Here is a 23,068-nt window from a genome sequence, read left to right on the forward strand (position 1 = left end):
ACTAACTCTCTCTTGAAAACATACAGTGAATTGGCCTCCACTGCTTTCTGTGGCAGAGAAATCCAGATTCACAACTCTGGGTGAAAATGTTTTTTCTCATCTCAGTCCTAAATGGCCTAACCCTTATTCTTAAACTGTGACCCCTGGTTCTGGACACCTCCCCCCCAACATCGGGAACATTTTTCCTGCATCTAGCCTGTCCAATCTCTTAAGAATTTTATATGTTTCTATTCTATAATATTTCCTCTCATCTTTCTAAATCGAGTGAATGAAAGCCCAGTCGATCCATTCTTTATAAGCACAAACCTCTTCTGCTCCTCAAGTGTGATAGCTTTCACAGCCAGCCTCAAAGACAAGCCAGCTGACAAAGCAGCATTCTCTCAATATTGCATATTCTCTCCTAGACTTAAACGTCTATCACTGATGTGGATCTTGCATGAAATATGATTCAGAAGATTTTAGCAGTAGCTAAACAAAGGTGCCAATTTCACAAATGAGTTCCCATGAATGGAAAAATAACCAGATAACATAGCTTTAAGCCAAGTTCGATTTAGTAAATATTGGCCTGAAATCTACAAACATTTTTACTTAATTAAATTGTACTTAAAAAAAACTTACTGGGTTCCAATTCACTTGAGCAATCTTACCTGTCAATTAATGCAATGATAATGTTTTTAACATTAACACTTTGGTGGAGCTCAGCACAAGAACGAAGGAATGGGTTCAGCGTCTGCAGGTGAAACTCATCAGGAAACACCTGCAAAAAAACAACAAAATCTAATTTCTAAAAAGATTCACTTCACAAAATGCATGTGAAGACTCATTAGAAGTTACGTAAATAGTAAGGGTGATACATTAGTAGTATTGCTGAGAAATCATTGATCACTACTCAGAGAATTAAAGGGGCTTAGATAGTTCAGAGGATGCTTGGCTTGTATACAAAAAAAAAAATCACAGCTTAATCCTTGCAGGATCAGCATCTCATGTCCAAATACTGGAACTCAGTGCCAAGCCACTTTTCAGATTAAAAGGGGCCGCTTATCCGAGATCCTGTTTCCAATGTTAGATGGGTTAACAGAATTCTGTTCAGTCTTTGACTTTTATTTCAATCAACTCAAATTAAAATGATGAACATAAATTGGTTACGTTCCTCTCCTGTTACCAGATTCTCTGTATCATCTGATGCTTTTGATATATTATTACCTACAATATTTAATTAGCACCCTAGGTCTTTATTAAGCCGTGTTTCGGTTATTTCACATTCTTACTTCAGGTAGGAAGTTTCTCTCATTTGGATTCTTTGTACATCGCTGTGGAGGCAGTCAACACCTTTTAATAATTTCCCTTTTAACAGATTTGCAAAAAGTTATTTCCTACTTCTGCCGTTTTGTTGCATTTGTTCCCGACCACAGTGACCGACACAAACTACGTTGCACTAAAAGAGCAAGTCATTATTCTGCCTCTAAATTACACCCTGCACAAACTGTTGCCTGCCACCATCTTGCAGCGCGTCTGCAAATTTGAAACATGCAGAATCTGAGACACTGCAGTAACAGTTTCTTAAACTGCTTTTTTATTAAGCTGCAGCACATGTGAATAAAATTGCAAAAATAAAGAACACGCTACCTGAATAATACATTCCATTAGATACTCCTGAGCCAAACCATCCCTGCAGTTTACAACTTGTTCTAATATTCCAGTCAACACAATCTAGAGAAAAATAAATAACGATTAGTTAGTCAGTTCAAAGCATTCCCAACTCGGAGATTGTAGATTTGAGCCAAGTATTTAAAATCAAAACAGCCTGACATTCCAGTCCAAAGGAAGCAGAGTGTGACCAGCAGCAGATGAAAGTATAAACAGAAACACAATCTACCTGATCTAATAAGTCAGATTTAGTATTGGTTCCAGTGCTGCAATAATATTCCTCTCGCTCTTTACTACCCAAAAGACAAATATTTAATACATTTATTTGTAGAATCTCACAAATGGCAAAATCGCTGCACCGTTACTTATAGAGGTCACTGCACTCTGAAGTGATCCTGGCTACGTAAGCACTGCAGAGTGCTTATGGGACGTGGTAAGCTACCAGATAATAATCTTCCAAAAACAAATTCCCACTGTTCCAGTAAATCATATCCTTTTATAACCTAGGATTCTACATAGGATTCAAATCTCAAATGCTCATCTTTCAAATTCAAATGTATTCTATTTAGAATGCCTCGGTGCTTTCCGCATTTAAACGGCACACAGTACGATGCATAACTAGAAGCTGAGAGCAAAACCAGTATGGTTGCAGTAATACCCATAAAAATAGAGGAATAGAGGAATATTCTCAAGCATTCTGCAACATTTAAAAGACACCAGGACAAGTACGTGGATAAGAAACCTTTGGAGGAATTATGGGCTGAACACCATCAAATGGGACTGGTTTAGATGGGGCATCTTGGTCGGCATGGACAAGTTGGGCTAAAGGGCCTTTACCCATGTTGTACAACTCATAAATAATATTTCTGTCAGAATTCAAAAACATTTTTTTTAGGTTTGGACATTGTTGGCATTTATTGCTCATCTTGAAAATACTCAGGAAGGTGATGGTGACCCTCCTTGCTGTAGTCCATGTAGTGAGGATACTTCCACAATGCCGTTGAGGGGGCAGATCCGCAACTTGAATCCAGCAAAGGATGAAGGTATTAGCAATACATTTACACCTCAGGAGGGCGTGCAACTTAAAAGGAAGTATGCTGTGCATGATATTGCCACGGTGCATGCAGCAGTCATCTTTCTTGGCAGTGGAGGCAATGGGTTTGGGAGGTGCTCTCTGCACTATATGGATGATTAAATGTAGTGCATTTTATACACAAGTTGCAGCCATTGTGCATAGATGTAATTGGTAGAAAAACTCGGGTCAGGCAGTAACCGTGGAAAGATAAACAGTCAATGTCTCAAGTTTGTGAGCCTTCATCGGTACTGGGAGAGTTGGTTCCCAGTAGGACAAGAAGTGTGGGAGGAATATGTAGAAAAGGGAATGTCTGTGATATGCAAGTACTGCCAGTAAGCACATTTAACTTGTCTTTGAGATTTAACATCTGCAGTTTTGTTTGGAATCTCAATTACTGGGAAACATAGAAACATGGAAAATAGGTGCAGGAGTAGGCCATTCGGCCATTCAAGCCAGCATCGCCATTCAATATGATTATGGCTGATCATCTAAAATCAGTACCCCGCTCCGGCTTTTTCCACGTATCCCTTGATTCCTTTACCTTAAGAGCTAAATCCAACTCTCTCTTGAAAACATCCAGTGGGTTGGCCTTCTGTGGCAGAGAATACCACAGATTCACAACTCTCTGAGTGAAGCAGTTTTTCCTCATCTCAGTCCTAAGTGGCCTTCCCCTTATTCTTAAACTGGGAGCCCTGGTTCTGGACTCCCCCAACATTGGAAATTTTTTTCCTGCATCTAGCCTGTCCAATCCTTTAAGAATGTTATACGTCTCTATAAGATCCCCTCTCATCCTAAATTCCAGTGAAATCACGTAGGATTCTGAAAATTCAGATGGAAAATTCAATTCCAAGTAAAAATCCTATATAACAGCACTTAATGCTATATTATATTAATAAACTGGGCAATTTTGGTGAATTGGTCACTTTTGGTAGATATCAAGAGAAAATTAATGATATTTAGACACGTTGTACACGTTGTACCTGTTTGTACCGCTCCACATTAACGCCTTCCAGCTGACTAAGTCGGACTAGATTTGTACCGACAAGGATTCTTAGTTCCTGACGTTCTCGTTCACGTTTTTCGCGGTCCCTGCTATGACCCTGGTGCTGCATTCGCACCCAGAGTTTGTTCATTTCTGCAAAGTTCAGTAGCACAAAGTCCATAGAATCATTGATGTCTCCAGTTACAACTTCTCTGCAATTCAAAGTTGAAAGCTCAGATGTAATTAAGACGACTATGTGAAATAAAATTCCCAAAACATCGGAAAAAGTACATTTTATAACAATTCTATTGCTTGGTAACAATTTGCAGAGATTATGAAAACATCTGTTTATTTTCAGTAGTGTAAGAGGGAACTATTGGACGTTTGTGTTTGGATTTGTTGATGTTTTTTTGATCAAGTTCTACATAGTTGAGGAGGTCCAGCCATGATCACATTGAATAGCGGTGCTGGCTCGAAGGGCCGAATGGCCTACTCCTGCACCTATTGTCTGTTGTCTATTGTCCAGCAATAATATTAGCTCACACAGAATTGGAGGTAACTAATACAGATTGAATATTGGTTAATTGGAGAGAATACTGAATGAACGTATCTTTCAGTGTGGCAGGCTGTGACTGGTAGTGTACAAGGGAAGGTGGTCAAGTCCCAATTTTTAGCTAGTAATGCAAGTGACTTAGCCAAAAGATCTTATTTCCAATTTTGCCTAACATATCTTCACCAATCCCCTGAATTTCAAAATGGTAATCAGGTTCATCAGCCTATAATAAAATCGCTCATCATAAAAGCACTGGCACTCAACAAATAATTTTGCCTTGATCAATTTATTCCAACATGCCCATAGTTAGCAAACGTATCAGACTCAGGTTCCAAACAAAAGTCGTCCAGCCCTGCAGCATCACCCCAATTTGTCAACTGTTAAAAATCTGTTAGAGGATTCTCATATCTATCTTGGCCTCCATCATTTAGGATGTAATCGAGCAAGACCAAGTCATTTGCTAACCTAACATGATGATAACATTGCTATATTCATCCTTTCCAAGTTAACTATTTTTCTAGGCACTGCACCACAGCCACTTTACAACATATTTACAGATTTAAGTTAAGGAAAACATAGATAATTTATACCATGCCACTGTCGCACTTGAGACTTGTGCGGCAGCACTCAACACGGCAGAAAAATTAACGACAATAAAAATGTTGGGAGATAGCTGTCCCAATGATAATGACTACCATGCATCTTAAATCCCCCTGATACAACAATTCAATCTAAAGACACCAGTGCTGCCCTGAGATTTCAACTCAAATTACATCCTCCACTCTCAAGAGGAAGGCTTTTCAAATTAACATCCTCCTGATACAAAGTGAAGGTCAGCCAAGATTGACAACCAGTGAGTAATTGGTCAATATAGATGAGAAATGTTCGATTGCTAAGCAGTTCATAGCAAAAGGATTTGAGTATAGGAGCAGGGAGGTTCTACTGCAGTTGGACAGGGTCTTGGTGAGACCACACCTGGAGTATTGCGTACAGTTTTGGTCTCCTAATCTGAGGAAGGACATTCTTGCCATAGAGGGAGTACAGAGAAGGTTCATCAGACTGATTCCTGGGATGTCAGGACTTTCATATGAAGAAAGACTGGATAGACTCGGTTTGTACTCGCTAGAATTTAGAAGATTGAGGGGGGATCTTATAGAAGCTTACAAAATTCTTAAGGGGTTGGACAGGCTAGATGCAGGAAGATTGTTCCCGATGTTGGGGAAGTCCAGAACAAAGGGTCACAGTTTAAGGATAAGGGGGAAATCTTTTAGGACCGAGATGAGGAAAACATTTTTCACACAGAGAGTGGTGAATCTCTGGAATTCTCTGCCACAGAAGGTAGTTGAGGCCAGTTCATTGGCTATATTTAAGAGGGAGTTAGATGTGGCCCTTGCGGCTAAAGGGATCAGAGGGTATGGAGAGAAGGCAGGTACAGGATACCGAGTTGAATGATCAGCCATGATCATATTGAATGGCGGTGCAGGCTCGAAGGGCCGAATGGCCTACTCCTGCACCTATTTTCTATGTTTCTATGATCCCCATTTCTCACAAGCAACGGCAACAATTTTAGCTGTCTAATGGAAAGCAGGAAACCTGGGTAGGGAAAGGGAAAACATGTCAGGGTTCTACCTTTGAATAAGTAACCAGCTATCAGTGCTGGAAACATGATGAGAGAATGAGCAAGATTGTTATTGGAACTTAAATAGCAGGAACAGGTCATCCAGAGCCAGCTTGGAAATATTACACGCAGCCAAATAGATTACGAATAGTTAGGCCCAATCAAGGTTCTGCAGGCCTCACTAGTCATGGTCTCTCTGTTAACTGACAGGACCCATTTATTCACAGTCCCCACTGGTATATTATCCCCAGTTCCATGTAATCCAAATTTTTAGTTTAGTTTAGAAATACAGCCCGGAAACAGGCCCTTCGGCCCACAGACTCCGCCCCGGCCAGCGATCCCCGCCCATTAACACTATCCTACACTAAGGACAATTTTTATATTTTACGAAGCCAATTAACCTACAAACCTGTACATCTTTGGAGTGTGGGAGGACACCGAAGTTCTCAAAGGAAACCCATGCAGGTCACAGGGAGAATATACAAACTTCGTACAGATAAGCGCCCATAGCCGTTTAGCCAACATTCTACCTGATACTTTACTGAAAGCCTTATGAAAATACAAAGATCAGATCCACCAATCCCATCAACTAAATACATATTCTCAGAATTTTGATAAGATTAATCAAACATAATTTCCTATTCCTAAATCTATGCTGACTTGGTTATCCTATCATTCTTTTTGAGGTGTCTTCATTGATACATTTTTGCAGTTTTCCTATTATTATTAATATCCAGTTAAAAGTCAACAATCCTCAATTTTCCCTCTCCCTTCTTTCTTAAAGAGCAAGGTCATTTTGTTACCCTCCAATCCACACAATCCCACTTTTCAAAACTCCTCAAACTAGATCTGGTCTTAAAATTTACCAGTTCTCTTTTACTTTTCAGACAATTCAGAGGTTATTCCTATCAATTCAACACAATTTTTCCCTAACTCAGCAAAATCACCTTTTTATTTTTTTTAAAACTTGGAAAAGCGCACTGCTGAATGCAGCATCTGTGGATGAAAAGGGATGATCAACATTATGGGCCAAAGATCTTGTAGCAGGAGTGTAGAGGGAGACAGCCACATTTGCGGTCCAGATTCCAGCAAGTGCAGACTCTCGTCTCTCACCTGTCCCACATTCTGAGGACAAATGCACTCGAACCACAGTACATCTGTGGTGATCAGCATGCACTCACCATCCATGCTCACATCTGAAGAACAGCAACATGGACAAAGGACTGAAGAGCAATCCACGAGTCCACTGCAAATAATACAACATATTTTAGGAAAAACAACCTAGTATTTATTATCGATGCATTGTGGTTGCTTCAATTCCCTTGCAAACGCTAGCCAAAGTGAACAATGAATCACCGGTTTAAACACGTATACTTACTCTGTCTCTTCCCCTTCATCAGGCAAAATATTTCTGGTACACTGAAGCAAGTAGTTCCTTAAGAAGAGCCCTCGTAATGGATGCTGTACGCCACGGCACATTTCTACCAGATCCTTAAGAATATCCTTTCTGGACTGCGAAAATGACTTGATGTAGACAACTCCAACAGTGATGAGCAAGTAGCTGAACATGTTGCAAAACAAAAACACACATACTCAGCATGGCTGAAAATCTAATTTGATGCGGTACTTTGAAAATTATTGCCACATATCGTAGCAAAGTTTCACAACCATTAACTCAATAAGAGCTCCTTTAAGAAAAGAATAACTGATTTAGTTTAGTGCTTGAAACAAATATCAAAAATGGAGCACTACATCTAACTTACAATGGCTATAATAAACTTGTAGAACATTTTATTCCACATTACTGGGTTGTAATTTAGCAGCAGGAAGAGCAATTAAAAATATTTTAGAAAAAAATAAGGGAACTTCAGTTAAGTAGATATGTATTTAAATTCATAAGCCAGTCAGATACTGAACCATGATCAATGGTTAAACCCAGATGCATAAGCACAAAAGGGTCACAGACTGGCACACATAATCACTGTGGAAGGAGGCAATTAAATTGTCATTAACCTACAAAGTAGAATATAATAATAATAATAATAATAATAATAAACTTTATTACGGACTCAAGGTCCAGACAAGGGGCAACATTACATAAAAATGCATTGCATATTAAAGAATATCATAAAGTACATATAAAATCTTAGAATATCACATAAAAGCACCATAAATTATATTAAAAAAAACACAATACATGAATTAAAAATCCAGACTAAAAGAATGATCAATGTCCTACAATGAGACAACGATACCAGTGTCTCCACAGCTGGGATTCGTAGCGTGTAGTGCTAACCCTTTGTTTGACAAGGCCACAATAATTACATTTTTACAGTCATTTATCCTGCAAATGAATTTATACACTTACAGCCTTGGAATAATATTGCCAGCGTACTGAACTAGTTCATATAGGTCAGCCACCTTCCTCCCTTTGGCAAATTCATCAGTCAGGTAAACTTCCAAATAATGCAATTCATCTGAAATTGCCATGTCTATTCGTGAATTAAGGGTCATTGTACATTCAAAACTTTCCAGAAAAAGCATGGGAAAACTGAACATTTTTTAATCAAACAATCTTAAAACAATCATTGAATCTACTGACCACTGAAAACTGCAGAATGAAGCTGATACAATACATAATATATAGGAATGTAACACTGTTTTCTTGGAAGAATGCGATTATATGTAGGGCAGGGTGGGGGAGGAAGAATCAATAATTCTGGGCAATTGTAAAATAATTAATTTCTTATGCATTTGGGAATTTGATAGTACGAGTTCATTTTATGAAATGGTACATTTATACCAAGCCAATGAACCTACAAACCTGTACATCTTTGGAGTGTGGAAGGAAACCTGAAGATTGGCGGGTAGCAAACGTAACCCCACTTTTTAAGGAGGGAGGGAGAGAGAAAATGGGGAATTACAGACCAGTTAGTCTAACATCGGTAGTGGGGAAACTGCTAGAGTCAGTTATTAAAGATGGGATATCAGCACATTTGGAAAGTGGTGAAATCAATGGACAAAGTCAGCATGGATTTACGAAAGGTAAATCATGTCTGACGAATCTTATAGAAATTTTCGAGGATGTAACTAGTAGCGTGGATAGGGGAGAACCAGTGGATGTGGTGTATCTGGACTTCCAGAAGGCTTTCGACAAGGTCCCACATAAGAGATTAGTATACAAACTTAAAGCACAAGGCATTGGGGGTTCAGTATTGATGTGGATAGAGAACTGGCTGGCAAACAGGAAGCAAAGAGTAGGAGTAAACGGGTCCTTTTCACAATGGCAGGCAGTGACTAGTGGGGTACCCCAAGGCTCAGTACTGGGACCCCAGCTATTTACAATATATATTAATGATCTGGATGAGGGAATTGAAGGCAATATCTCCAAGTTTGCGAATGACACTAAGCTGGGGGGCAGTGTTAGCTGTGAGGAGGATGCTAGGAGACTGCAGGGTGACTTGGATAGGCTGGGTGAGTGGGCAAATGTTTGGCAGATGCAGTATAATGTGGATAAATGTGAGGTTATCCATTTTGGTGGCAATAACGGGAAAGCAGACTATTATCTAAATGGTGGCCGATTGGGAAAGGGGGAGATGCAGCGAGACCTGGGTGTCATGGTACACCAGTCATTGAAGGTAGGCATGCAGGTGCAGCAGGCAGTAAAGAAAGCGAATGGTATGTTAGCTTTCATTGCAAAAGGATTTGAGTATAGGAGCAGAGAGGTTCTACTGCAGTTGTACAGGGTCTTGGTGAGACCACACCTGGAGTATTGCGTACAGTTTTGGTCTCCAAATCTGAGGAAGGACATTATTGCCATAGAGGGAGTGCAGAGACGGTTCACCAGACTGATTCCTGGGATGTCAGGACTGTCTTATGAAGAAAGACTGGATAGACTTGGTTTATACTCTCTAGAATTTTGGAGATTGAGAGGGGATCTTATAGAAACTTACAAAATTCTTAAGGGGTTGGACAGGCTAGATGCAGGAAGATTGTTCCCAATGTTAGGGAAGTCCAGGACAAGGGGTCACAGCTTAAGGATAAGGGGGAAATCCTTTAAAACCGAGATGAAAAAGAACTTTTTTCACACAGAGAGGGGTGAATCTCTGGAACTCTCTGCCACAGAGGGTAGTTGAGGCCAGTTCATTGGCTATATTTAAGAGGGAGTTAGATGTGGCCCTTGTGGCTAAGGGGATCAGGGGGTATGTAGAGAAGGCAGGTACGGGATACTGAGTTGGATGATCAGCCATGATCATATTGAATGGCGGTGCAGGCTCGAAGGGCCGAATGGCCTATCCTGCACCTAATTTCTATGTTTCTATGAAACAGAAGATCTCGGAAAAAACCCACACGGAGAACTTACAAACTCCATAAAGACAACACCCGCAGTTGGGATCGAACCGGGTCTCCGGCGTTGCAAGTGCTGTAAAGGGCCTGTCCCACTTTCACGACCTCTGCCAAGTTTGCCCTTGACATACTCTCAGCATGGTCGTCACAAGGTCGTAGGTAGGTCGTAGCAGGCCGTGATGCTAGTTGTAGGTATCAAATAGGTCGGGCGTTTTTCTAGCATGATGAAAAATGTTCACTAAAAAAGGTTGTGAATTAGGTCGTGAAAGTGGGACAGGCCCTTTAAGACAGCAACTTTACTGCTGCACAACCGTGCCGCCCTGTGGTAAAACTTTTCTCATTACTTTCTCTACTGGTGTAATAAATAAACCATCGCGTTTCTCTAGCCTCCCCCCAACCACTTTCCTCACGATGTAAAGATAAATCCAGGATTTAAGGATACAGAGTTCATAATAACTCTTTGGTGACAACATGGAGGTTCGCAGTTCACCGAGCATATTTGAAGCATGTTTTAATGCATCCATCAACTTATTCTTGTCCTGAATCAGAAGAAACAATTGTCTGTTAGAGATATTTTACATAATAAACTGGAAGCTTTTAATGCGAATCATCTCTATAACTTAATGCAAAATAAACTGGCAATCTCCAAGCTTTGTCATAGCCATAATAAACCGACAGCACATTCAGCATGGTTATTAATAAAATTGCTTTGACTATGCAAACATAAAAATGCGCAACAACTGGTAACGTTTGGGCACATATATAAATCCAACCAATACCACCACTATTGACAAAAATTCAGAAGTGTATCTTCCAATTAAAAGCAGTCCTAATTTTACCATAAAATGACCATTATCCGCTAAACAATATCTCTGGAAATTCCCACAACAATCAAGGTTTATTCTGTGTTCTATTTATATGTAAAATGCTCCACTATTATGTCAATAATATATCAACCTTTCCCCCAGATAGTCACATTCACTCAAAACTATGCTCTCTTTGATTTAAGCAAAATGATTCATTGTTGAACTGAATGATTTGGTTTGGCATCTCTGGTAAATCCTTGAATGATTAGCCATTGTTTATTCAGAATATTGCACCCGTCCACCCCCACCTCCAAATTCAACTTTGGAGAATACAGGCAATTCCTAATAGTCCACCCAACCCAAACTGCTAACTCAGCAGAAACATGGTTTCCCGTCCATCTTCATGGATCAAACCAGAGCCATCCATAAACCCATATGATGAGGGCACACTGACCGGTTGCAGTTCAGTAACTTGAATGCCTAAGGAAGGAAGTTACAGAAAGTGGTGTACATTGCCCTGACCATCTCAGCTATTGACCTCCTCACCAAAGAGGAAGTGTTGCATCAAGAAAGCAGCTAATATTTCCCTGAGGGGATCAATAAAGTATTTATTATTATTATTATTATTATTATTAATATCAAAGACCCACACCACCTTGGCCACACACATCTGGCTGTTACCATCGGGAAGCCCGAGGATTGTTGGCTCCTGGTTCAAGAGCACCTTCTTCCCTGCAAACAATCAGGGCCTTGAACCACCCTACTTCAGTTTTGAATCACCATAGACTGTGTACAACGGTTGATTATGTACTTTGATCTATGTTTACTTAGTAAAACTGTTCATTTATTTGTTATTTGTTTATTTGTTATGTTGTGTTTAATGTGCCTGTAAAGCTACATCAAGTAAACATTTCACTCTTTCAGTCCCGTCACATGTGGCAATTAAACATTTTTGATTCTTGACATTTTACTTCTTTCCTGCAACCACATTCAAAAATGTGCCAGAAAAACTGTAACTTACCAAGCATCGTTTCATTTGGAAAGACTGGACCTTAACAGTCTGAACAGCTTCATCAAGCAACTTTTCCTGCTCATCCTGAGGAGACTGCTGAGTCGTAGGCTGCCAAACAATAGAATGAACATTAAGATAAAAAAATTACAATCAACAAGTTCTGCTTCACAAAGGCACACATGAACACTCTCACCAGTTACGTTACCTTTTCATACTTATCTCTTCCTGTGAATATTCTCAGATTTTCCTGATTGCAACCCATTTCCCCAAACTCAATTCTATTGACCCAAACCAATCTACTTTAGATGTATGGGGCTGACTTTGCAGACAAATTACCAGGAACCCACGGTCAAGGTCTTGGATGAATGTAGCAACTCAGCAGATAAATGAGATGACATGGAATAACAGATCTAGTCCCAGTTACTGGAAACTTACCTAATCAAGTAACAGCCCTAACTTGGATATTTAAGATTCTGCTGAAAAGTCCTTAACCCAAAACTATCAAGGGATGTCCAACTTGCTGCATATTTAACTTTTATTTTAGATTTTCAGCATTGTCCTTGTGACTTTGTGCAGCTTAAGATTTTCATGGTTTTCAAATACCCCTTTCATTCGGAAGCATTTAATTATGCATTTCATTTTAAAGCTTTTGAAAAATTACCAAAGCACAAAATTAAAAACACTATAGTATATAAATGAAGTTAACATAGCAACAAATTCAACAAAGGCTTTATCAAGTGAGAGATCATCCATTTTGGCTGCAAGAATAAAGATTTGATATTTTGATATACCAAGATTTGTTCAAGCATAGTTAGCATGGAGATAAAACAAGTGTGATATTGCCATTTGTTGCAAGGGGAAGAGTACAAAAGTAATGGAAGTATTACCACAAGTGTATAGGCCTGATATCACACCAAGTTCATGATCTGCACAAGGTTTTGTTCAACTTAAAAGAAGTATTTACATTCAAGACGATGTGATCAAGTTGATCATACAGGCATAAAGTAAGCACCTTAGGTGGAAAGATGAAGCCAGTCTTTTGCTTGCATGGGTTTCAAAGTAGGAAATGTGATTTTATTGAAACAATTTGAGGAAGTTGGTGCTGTACAGGGCATTTCCTCTGGGGAATTGGGGGATTTTCATTGGGGTTGAGGAGAGAAGGTGAATTTCACCCACAGAAGATGGGGGATTTATTCTCTCACAGCATGATGAAATACTGAAATTCTGTGTCCACCTTGAGACCTTGATGCTCCTTCATCGTGTATTCAAGGTCAAGATAGATGGATTTTACAAGTTTTGGGAGAATGCTAATGGGGAACTGGCCAGTGACCTGGATATGCTTAGTCATGTTATTGAATGCTGGAGCAGGTTCCATGTACTCGACAGCCTATTCCTGCTCCCATTCATTTACCTTTTCTCTGCACACCTACAAATGTCCAGTGCTAGATCTAATATGTTACAGGATCCAACAGCAAGTTGCTCAGTCCCCGTGCAAAGAAATCTTACCAAGCTTCTGCTACACCTCACGCAGAGAGCAGCTAAAGAGCACCGATGGGAAATTAATAGCAGAGATTAGTCAAGTTCAGGACTTTTGCATTTTGCAGAATCCCCAAAGTGCTCGCACTTGTGTTTTACTTCCAGCAGCTACAACATAACTGCTAGTAAATTCAGACTATTATCTTTCTTTGGAATATGGCAAAAATGGACTGCAATTACAGAAAAGTTGCTGGCAATTTGATACACCACCTCCTTGAATCTAAAAATGTGTCCAATTTCTGTCCTTGGTTGATCTCTTTCTACCCTTCTCTCCCCCGCCCCCCAACTTACTTTAGGAGTTGAATAATGAATGAATAATTGTTGCAATTCATGTCTTATCCATGACCTACCCAAGACAAATTACAGAAGTGGCTTGCTTTCATGATCCATGAGATCTACTGGGTGCCACCACATTTTCCTTTAAGTCAGGGGGTGGTGGAGGCAGGTACTCTGGATGCTTTCAAGAGAGAGCTAGATAGGGCTCTTAAAAATAGTGGAGTCAGGGGGCATCAGTCTGAAGAAGGGTCTCGACCCGAAACGTCGCTATTCCTTCGCTCCATAGATGCTGCCTCACCCGCCGAGTTTCTCCAGCTTTTTTGTCTACCCATTCACACAAGTTCTGTTATCACAATTTCCTCACCTGCTCTCTACACATTAGGGGCAACTTTACAGAGACAAGTTAACCTACAAAGCCAATGCATCTTTGGGATGTGGGAGGAAACGCACACGCTTGCAGGAAGAATGTGCAAATTCAACACAGACAATGCTCGAGGACAGGATCAAACACAGATCAGGCAGGCAGCAAATCTACCAGCTGTGCCACTATATTTTGTTTTCCAACACACAAAATATTATACATTGATAACTCTGGCCACTAAAAAATATAAATTATCCATTTTCAGTCTTAAATCTCTAAGTGATTTAATGTCCCCCTTTACAGCTACTGTATGTTTTAATTCAGTTCAAGACTACAGGCAGTACATTGGCCATAAAGTTGCTGCCTAAAAGTGCCAGAGACCCGGAATTAATCCTGAATATGGGTACTTATTTACAGCCAAGAACATGAGACCAGATTGCAATCAAAATGAAGGATTTAAAGATGGAGGAAAAAAGTCTATCCTTGCAATCAAGACCCCATTCGACAGTCAGGTTTCCAGGGTTCCTTGACACCAATTCAATTCAAGGGAAAACATAATGTGTGGAAGGAATTGCAGATGCTGGTTTAAACCCAAGATAGACACAAAATGCTGGAGTAACTCAGCAGGACAGGTAGCATCTCTGGAGAGAAGGAACAGGGGACGTTGCAGGTCAAGACCCTGCTTCAGATTAGTCAGGTAAGGGAAAGGAGAGAAATAGACAGTGATGTAGAGAGATATAGAATAAATGCATGAAAGATTGGCAGACAGGAAACAAAGAGTAGGGATTAACAGGTTCCTTTCAGAATGGCAGGCAGTAACTAGTGGGGTACTACAAGGCTCGGTGCTGGGACCGCAGCTACTTACAATATACATCAATGATTTGGATGAAGGGATTCAAAGTGACATTAGCAAATTTGCACATGTCACAAAGCTGGGTGGCAGTGTGAACTGTGAGGAGCATGCTATGAGAATGCAGGGTGACTTGGACAGGCTCGGTGAGTGGGTAGATGCGTGACAGATGCAGTTTAATGTGGATAAATGTGAGGTTATCCACTTTGGTAGCAAAAACAGGAAGGCAGATTACTATCGAAATGGTGTCAAGTTGGGAAAAGGGGAAGTAAAACGGGATCTGGGGATCCTTGTTCATTAGTCAATGAAAGTAAGCATGCAGGTACCGCAAGCAATGAAGAAAGCAAATGGCATGTTGGCCTTTATAACAAGAAGAGTTGAGTATAGGAGCAAAGAGGTCCTTCTGCAGTTGTATAGGGCCCTAGTGAGACCACACCTGGAGTATAGAGTGCAGTTTTGGACTTTCTTGCTATTGAGGGAGTGCAGCGTAGGTTTACAAGGATAATTCCCGGGATGGCGGGACTGTCATATGCTGAGAGAATGGAGCCGCTGGGCTTGTATAATCTGGAGTTTAGAAGGATGAGAGGGAATCTTATTGAAACATATAAGATTATTAAGGGTTTGGACATGCTAGAGGCAGGAAACATATTCCCGATGTTGGGGGAGTCCAAAACCAGGGGCCACAGTTTAAGAATAATGGGTAAGACGAGGAAACTTTTTCTCACAGAGAGTTGTGGGTGTGTGGAATTCTCTGCCTCAAGAGGACGGTGGAGGCCAGTTCTCTGGATACTTTCAAGAGAGAGCTAGATAAGGCTCTTAAAGATAGCGGAGTCAGGGGATATGGGGAGAAGACAGGAACGGGGTACTGAATGGGGATGATCAGCCATGATCACATTGAATGGCAGTGCTGGCTCGAATGGCCAAATGGCCTACTCCTGCACCTATTGTCTATTATATGCAAAAAATTAACGATGATAAAAGAAACAGGCCATGTATAGAGAAATCAATATTCATACCACAGTCGAGACCAAACGTAGACTAGGCGATCGTTTTTCTGAACACCTTCGCTCAGTTCACCTGGACCTACCTGATCTCTTGGTTGCCAAACACTTTAATTCCCCTTTCCATTCCCATTGACCTTTCTGTCCTAGGCCTCCTCCATTGTCAGAGTGAGGCTAAACTCAAATAGGAGGAACAGCATCTCATATTTCACTTGGGCATCTTACAACTCAGTATAATTGATTTCTATAACCCCTGCATTCCCCCTCTCTCCATGCTTCCCCTACCCAAGTAGCACCAGGTTCACATTCTCACCTAGCAATCAGCCGACAATGGCCTGTTTCCTTTAGCATTGTTACTTTTTTGCATATATTTGACTCATTTGTTCTATATCTCTCATTTCCATTTCCTCTGGCTAGTCTGAAGAAGGGTCTTCACCCAAAACATCACCCATTTCTTCTCTCCAGAGATGCTGCCTGTCCCGCTGAGTTCACTCCAGCATTTTGTGTCTATCAAGGAAAAACATATCTGGTTGGCTTCACACCTGCAGAAAGGAAAAGGCATTTACTCATTAGAGCTCAGTCTTAGCTCACAGCAAGAGTTCTTTCGGCAGTGTCTCATCTATCAGCTGCTTCAGTGACCTTTGCACCAGAAAGTTAAAAAATGCATAAGTTCAGTAAAGATTCTGAAGTGTTTAAGAGGGAACTGCAGATGCTGGAGAATCTTTGGTTACACAAAAAAGCTGGAGAAACTCAGCGGGTGCAGCAGCATCTATGGAGCGAAGGAAATAGGCAACGTTTCGGGCCGAAACCCTTCTTCAGACTGATCGGGGGCGGGGGTGGGTGGGGACAAGAAAGGGAAAAGGAGGAGTAGCCAGAAGGCTGGGGGATGGGAGGAGACAGCAGGGGGGCTGAGGAAGGGGAGGAGACAGCAAGGACTAACAAAATTGGGAGAATTCGATGTTCATGCCCCCGGGGTGCAGACTCCCCAAACGGAATATGAGGTGCTGTTCCTCCAATTTCCGGTGCTGCTCGCTGTGGCCATGGAGGAGACCCAGGACAGAGAGGTCGGAGGCGGAGTGGGAGGGGGGGTTGAAGTGCTGAGCCACCGGGAGGTCAGCTTGGTTATTGCGGACCGAGCGGAGGTGTTCGGCGAAACGATCGCCCAACCTCCGCTTGGTCTCGCCGATATAGATCTGCTGACGTTCCAGGTGCGACAGAGGTTTACCTGCATCTTTTCCAACCTCATCTATTGCGTCCGCTGCTCTAGATGTCAGCAGATCTATATCGGTGAGACCAAGCGGAGGTTGGGCGATCGTTTCGCCGAACACCTCCGCTCGGTCCGCAATAACCAAGCTGACCTCCCGGTGGCTCAGCACTTCAACTCCCCCTCCCACTCCGCCTCCGACCTCTCTGTCCTGGGTCTCCTCCATGGCCACAGCGAGCAGCACCGGAAATTGGAGGAACAGCACCTCATATTCGTTTGGGGAGTCTGCACCCCGGGGGCATGAACATCGAATTCTCCCAATTTTGTTAGTCCTTGCTGTCTCCTCCCCTTCCTCAGCCCCCCTGCTGTCTCCTCCCATCCCCCAGCCTTCTGGCTACTCCTCCTTTTCCCTTTCTTGTCCCCACCCACCCCCGCCCCCGATCAGTCTGAAGAAGGGTTTCGGCCCTAAACGTTGCCTATTTCCTTCGCTCCATAGATGCTGCTGCACCCGCTGAGTTTCTACAGCTTTTTTGTGTAACCAAAGATTCTGAAGTGTTGAGTTCCAAGCACAGCTCCACAGATAATTAAGCAATCCATGCTCTCATGTATCATGGTTTGACATCCAGACAATGGTTGATAAATGACAAACATCATTGCCACACAATTACCAGTTCTAACAAGAGATTATGACTAACTAGCCTTGACACCTCAGCAACAGCAAGCCCATCAAATGACACCATGGAATACCAAGAAGCCAAAGAAATCCAGTGCAGGGAATCAAAAATAAAACAAGATGCTGGAAATAAACAGCAGGATAAACCAGTAACACAGATAGGTGACCTATTAGCAGAAGTGACTAGTCCTGATGAAAACTGAGAAAGGGCTTCAAAACAAGTAAGTACACAGACATATGACTGAAAATGATGGAGCTAGAGAGACAAACGGTGATAGTGCGTATTTCTATTCTCATTTGAGATTTCTGGTATTTGCAGTATTTTGCTTCAGTAAATTATATCCCATTCTACATTTCCATTACCTGCATCATTTAACTTGTCATACATCCAGTTTTTGGATGAGTTACCATTTTATCTCGCTGACAATTGAAATGGCTCAGGTCATCACCCCAAACCATTCTATAAGCTTAGTTATTCCATTTCACCCCAACGTAGACACACCCTGAATTAAGGTGACATCATCATAAGTTCATAAATGATAGGAGCAGAATTAGGCTGTTCAGCCCATCGTCTACTCACCATTAAATCATGGTTGATCTATCTTTCCCTCAACCTCAATCCTGCCTTCTCCCAATAACTCCTGATACCCATATTAATCAAGAGTCTAACTATCTCGGCCTGAAAAATATCCATTGATTTGGCCACCACAGCCTTCTGTGGCAATGAATTCCACAGATTCACTACTCTGACTATAGAAATTCCACCTCATCTCTTTCGTAAATGAACGTCCTTTTATTCGCTGCTCCTAGAATCACCCACTAGTGGAAACATCCTCTCCACATCCACCCTATCCAGGCCTTTAAGTTTGCACAATGATACCACTTGGTTACTGGATCTACAACAATGATGCAATGAAGTACGGGAAAGAGATCAAGAACTTAATGTCTCATGGGGTCAAAACAATAATCAAGCCCTTAATGTCAGCAAGATGCTTGGGAGGAAGTGAGGGGGTGAACAAAACCAAAACACTCCGCCTGATGCAGCCACACACAAAGGTGGCCATCAGGGTGAGGGCGACGTTGGGCACACTTTTACCCCCGTTGTCTGCTGACTTATGCATTGTGGCCCGTCGCACCCAGTCAATCTTTGACCCCCAGATGAATTGGACGACGGCCCGGGTGATCCTTGTGGCGAGGGAGGGACAGGCCACACTTGGCCGGGACACATTGGTCGGTGGGGGCGCTGCAATGGTGGCAGCCCTGTCAGCAGCGCGTTAGTTATTCTCAACTTTTATTTATTTATTTATTTATTTAGTTTGTTTTAAAGTATGTTTTTAATGTTTCTGTGTGTTTTGTGTGGGGGGTGGTGTGGGGGTGTAAGGGGGAAACCGTTTCGGTCGCCTCCTCCAAGGAGAGGCGACTTTTTCCAGGTCGCCTCCCCCGTGGCCCAACAGCGAGGATCGGCGCGGCCTTTCCCGGAGACGCGCCCGGGGCTCGGGCGGCGGGTGCAGCGTAGGCTGTCAGCGCGGAGCGGGCGAGCCCTCGCTGGGGCTCGCTGGAGGGGAGCGCTCCGTTTTGTTGGCCCGCAGCAGCCGGCAGCCTGAAGCCGCAGTCTGCACAGCTCCAGCTGGCGCGGCGTCTACAGCCCGGGATCCCTCGGGGGGGGGGGGGGGACCCGGGGTAAGAAGAAGCCATCACTGCCGGCCCGCGGCCAACTTCTACCGCGGGTCCGGCATGGACTTAACATCACCCCTGGAGGGGAGCTTCGACCGCCGATGTTTATGATAAATTTTTATTGTGTTTTTGTGTGTGCTCTTTATCATTGTATCGCTGCTAACATATCCATTTCACTTGCACTTTTTGTGCAATGTGACAAATAAACCGTATTGTATTATATTGTATTGTATTGTATTGAGGGAGGGACAGGCCACACTTGCGCCAAGTACAGCAGCCCCGAGAGCACCTCACACCTGATGACCAAATTTTTCCACGTTATGGAGAGGGAGCGTTGCCTCCACAGCTCAGGCTTCTTCCCCACCTTGGCTATCCGCTCCAGCCAATTCTTGTCACACGCCTCAGCCCCACCGAACCAGATCCCCAGCACCTTCAAGAAGTCAGACTTGATGGTGAAGGGGTGGAAGATCAGTCGGGCCAGTTGCCAAAGAGCATGGCCTCGCTCTTCCTGCGGTTCACCCTGGCTCCTGTGGCCGACTCAAACTGGTCACAGATGCTGATCAATCTGCGGACCGACCCTGGATCCGAGCAGAAGACATTAACATCGCCCATGTACAGGAAGGTTTTGACTTGAGTGCCCCCACTGCCTGGCAATGTCACTCCTCTTATGCTCGCATCCTTCCTGATGGACTCGGCAAAAGGTTCAATACAGCAGTCGAACAAGACAGGGGAGAGAGGGCAACCCTGCCTGACTCCAGACCTGACAAGGAAACTGAAGAAGGATTTCAGCCCGAAACGTTGCCTATTTCCTTCGCTCCATAGATGCTGCTGCACCCGCTGAGTTTCTCCAGCTTTTTTGTGTACCTGACAAGGAAACTGTCTGATTCCCACCCATTGATTTGGACTTCACTACGGATATTGGTGTAGAGCAGTTTGAACCAATTTCGGATTCCCTCCCCAAAACCCATTTTGGAGAGCACGTCCCCCATGTACGTGTGCGATATCCTATCAAAGGCCTTCTCCTGGTTCAAGCTGACTAGGCAGGCATCCACCCGTCTATCCTGCATGTAGGCAATTGTATCTCTCAGCAGCGCTAGGCTGTCTGAGATTTTCCTGCCAGGTACAGCACAGGTTTGGTCCGGGTGGATCGCCTGTCCCAGAGCAGACTTGACCCGGTTGGCAATGGCCTTAGACAGGATCTTGTAATCAACATTCAACAACGTGATGGGTCTCCAATTCCTTATATCCTTCATCTCCCCCTTCTGCTGTAGATTAGGGTGATGCTGCCCTTCCTCATGGAGTCTGACATGCTACCGGCTAGAAGCATGTCGTTGTACACTTCCAGCAGGTCCTGGTCCACCCATTCCCAGAGCCGAATACAACTCGGCCGGTAAGTCATCGCTTCCGGGTGTTTTACTCGAGTCAAAGGAATGGATGGAGCCAGTCAGCTCCTCTAGGGTCAATGGTTGGTGCAGACTCTCCCGCTTGCTGTCCTCCAAGACCTCCGTGATAGAGGACAGTAAGTTCTGGGAGGCGGTGCTGTTTGTGGCCTTTTGGTCGTGCAAATCCGTGTAAAAGGATTTGCAGATCCTCAGCATGTCCGCCTGCAATGTTACCAAGCCATCCTCCTCCCTAAGAATGTTCATCACAGAGCTCCCCCTGTGAACCTTACGGAAGAAGAAGCGTGAGCACGTCTCATCCTGCTCCAACTGGCGGACCCTGGATCGGAAGATGATCTTGGAGGATTCAGAGGTAAAGAGCCGAGCTTGCCGGTCCTTCACCTATCTAAGTTCCTCCCTCACATCCCCCCCTCTCGACTGCAGAAGGAGCAGTTGCTGCAAATCTGTCTGCAGTTGACACAATTCCCTTTAACTCTGTCTTGCTCTCTGAACCCCTTTAAATATGAAGAACCTCTTAATGTTCTCCTTGGTTACTTCCCACCAGAGTGTCAAAGAGGGGCTTCACCGTTCTCCAACATGCATAGTCCCTCTTTAGCTCCTCAATGTACTCTGGGTTCAACAGCTTCACATTTAACTTCCACGTCCCTCTGCCTGCCTTCCGGTCCTCCTGTAAGTGACAGGAAGCCTGAAGGAGGCAGTGGTCAGAGAAGAACACTGGTGTGAGGTCGGTGTGTCTGACCGTGACGGCCTTCGTCGTGAAGAGGAAGTCTATCCGGGACCGGACTGAACCGTCCGATCTTGACCAGGTGAAACGCGGCTGGGACCCGCCTGCAGGGTCGCTGAAGGCGTAGTGCAGTTTTGCATCTTTTACCGTCTCCATCTGTAGTCAATGAATAACAGCCTGACATATGAGTTTTTGTTGTCCAAGGGGTCCAGAGCGGAGTGGAGAGCTAGCGAGATCGCATCCACCATTGATCTGTTGTGGCGGCAAGCGAACTGCAGCGGGTCCAGGTTTTTCTCGAGATACGAGTTGATTTGCGCCATGATCAACCTCTCAAAGCACTTTATCACCACTGACGTTAGTGTCACTGGTCGATAGTCATTGAGGCACATCACCTTGCTCTTCTTGGGCACCGGTACAATTGATGCCCTTGGGCACCGATATAATTGATATGTTGATTCAAGATTCTCTTGAATCTTGAATCAACGTTCTTCAGAGATGCTGCCTGACCTGCTGAGTTTCTCCAGCTGTCTTTTTTGCATAAACCAGCACGAGCGGTGCTTGTATTGCTCAATTATATCCTATTTCTCTTTTTTTCCCCAAAAGGTTGCATATATTTAGAGTTCAAAATATTAGGTTTTAAAACCTTTTGCTATCATTTGGTAGTATCACATTTTTATTAATCCAATTAAGTACAAATCAACTAAACTATAGCATGCACAGTTCATTTCAAAAATGCTCCATGAGGAAATTACAATTGCATAATTACAACCAGCTTCCCTAGAAATTTGAAATTGTTCAACAGCGAAATCACCATAGGAGATATTATTGGCAATGATATTTTACCTTGTTGAAGCATCGTTGCTGAAATCAGTATGATTTTGCTTATTTACAACATTTGAAAAATATACACATTTTCATCAAGTACAGCAGAATTGCATAAAAGCAGACAGCACTTTCTAAATAATTGAGGAGTCATGATTGAAAGGACATCTGAAGTAAATAAATCCAGCAGAATATGCTGGTATGAACAGTTTACATACCAGCTCTATTCACTGACATCTATAATTCAACATAAAACAAATAACCCCATACTGCCAAACTTGTATTTATTGACCAGGAACAAACAGCACTCAGCATTACTGATGCTAATTCTTAGGTTCATGGGAAAGGAACCTGCAAAGAATGCATATTATTTTGCCATTGTCTAAAAGTAATGACTTTCAAGCTAGAATGATTAAAGGCAGACGAGTTCCATAAGAGTCAGCAAGAAGCTACAAACATATGGCGGCAGGTTGGGTGTTCCAACCCTCATATGTCTTAATGATCTTA

At 42.8% G+C, this 23,068-nt stretch overlaps 1 protein-coding gene across 1 annotated transcript in view; it reads right to left on the reverse strand.

Moving 5' to 3' along the window:
* Positions 1-23,068, reverse strand: part of vps35 (VPS35 retromer complex component) — a 43,153-nt gene that overhangs the window by 17,313 nt on the left and 2,772 nt on the right. Inside the window, exons 2-8 of the mRNA XM_055648373.1 lie at positions 12,050-12,148; positions 10,665-10,761; positions 8,244-8,367; positions 7,254-7,436; positions 3,703-3,916; positions 1,627-1,710; positions 648-757 (exon numbers count right to left, since the gene is read on the reverse strand). Of these exons, the coding sequence (XP_055504348.1) occupies positions 648-757; positions 1,627-1,710; positions 3,703-3,916; positions 7,254-7,436; positions 8,244-8,367; positions 10,665-10,761; positions 12,050-12,148 (911 nt within the window). The remainder of the gene's footprint in view (positions 1-647; positions 758-1,626; positions 1,711-3,702; positions 3,917-7,253; positions 7,437-8,243; positions 8,368-10,664; positions 10,762-12,049; positions 12,149-23,068) is intronic.

The sequence above is a fragment of the Leucoraja erinacea genome, chromosome 17 (assembly GCF_028641065.1).
Source record: "Leucoraja erinacea ecotype New England chromosome 17, Leri_hhj_1, whole genome shotgun sequence".
NCBI classification, from domain to species: Eukaryota; Metazoa; Chordata; class Chondrichthyes; order Rajiformes; family Rajidae; genus Leucoraja; species Leucoraja erinaceus.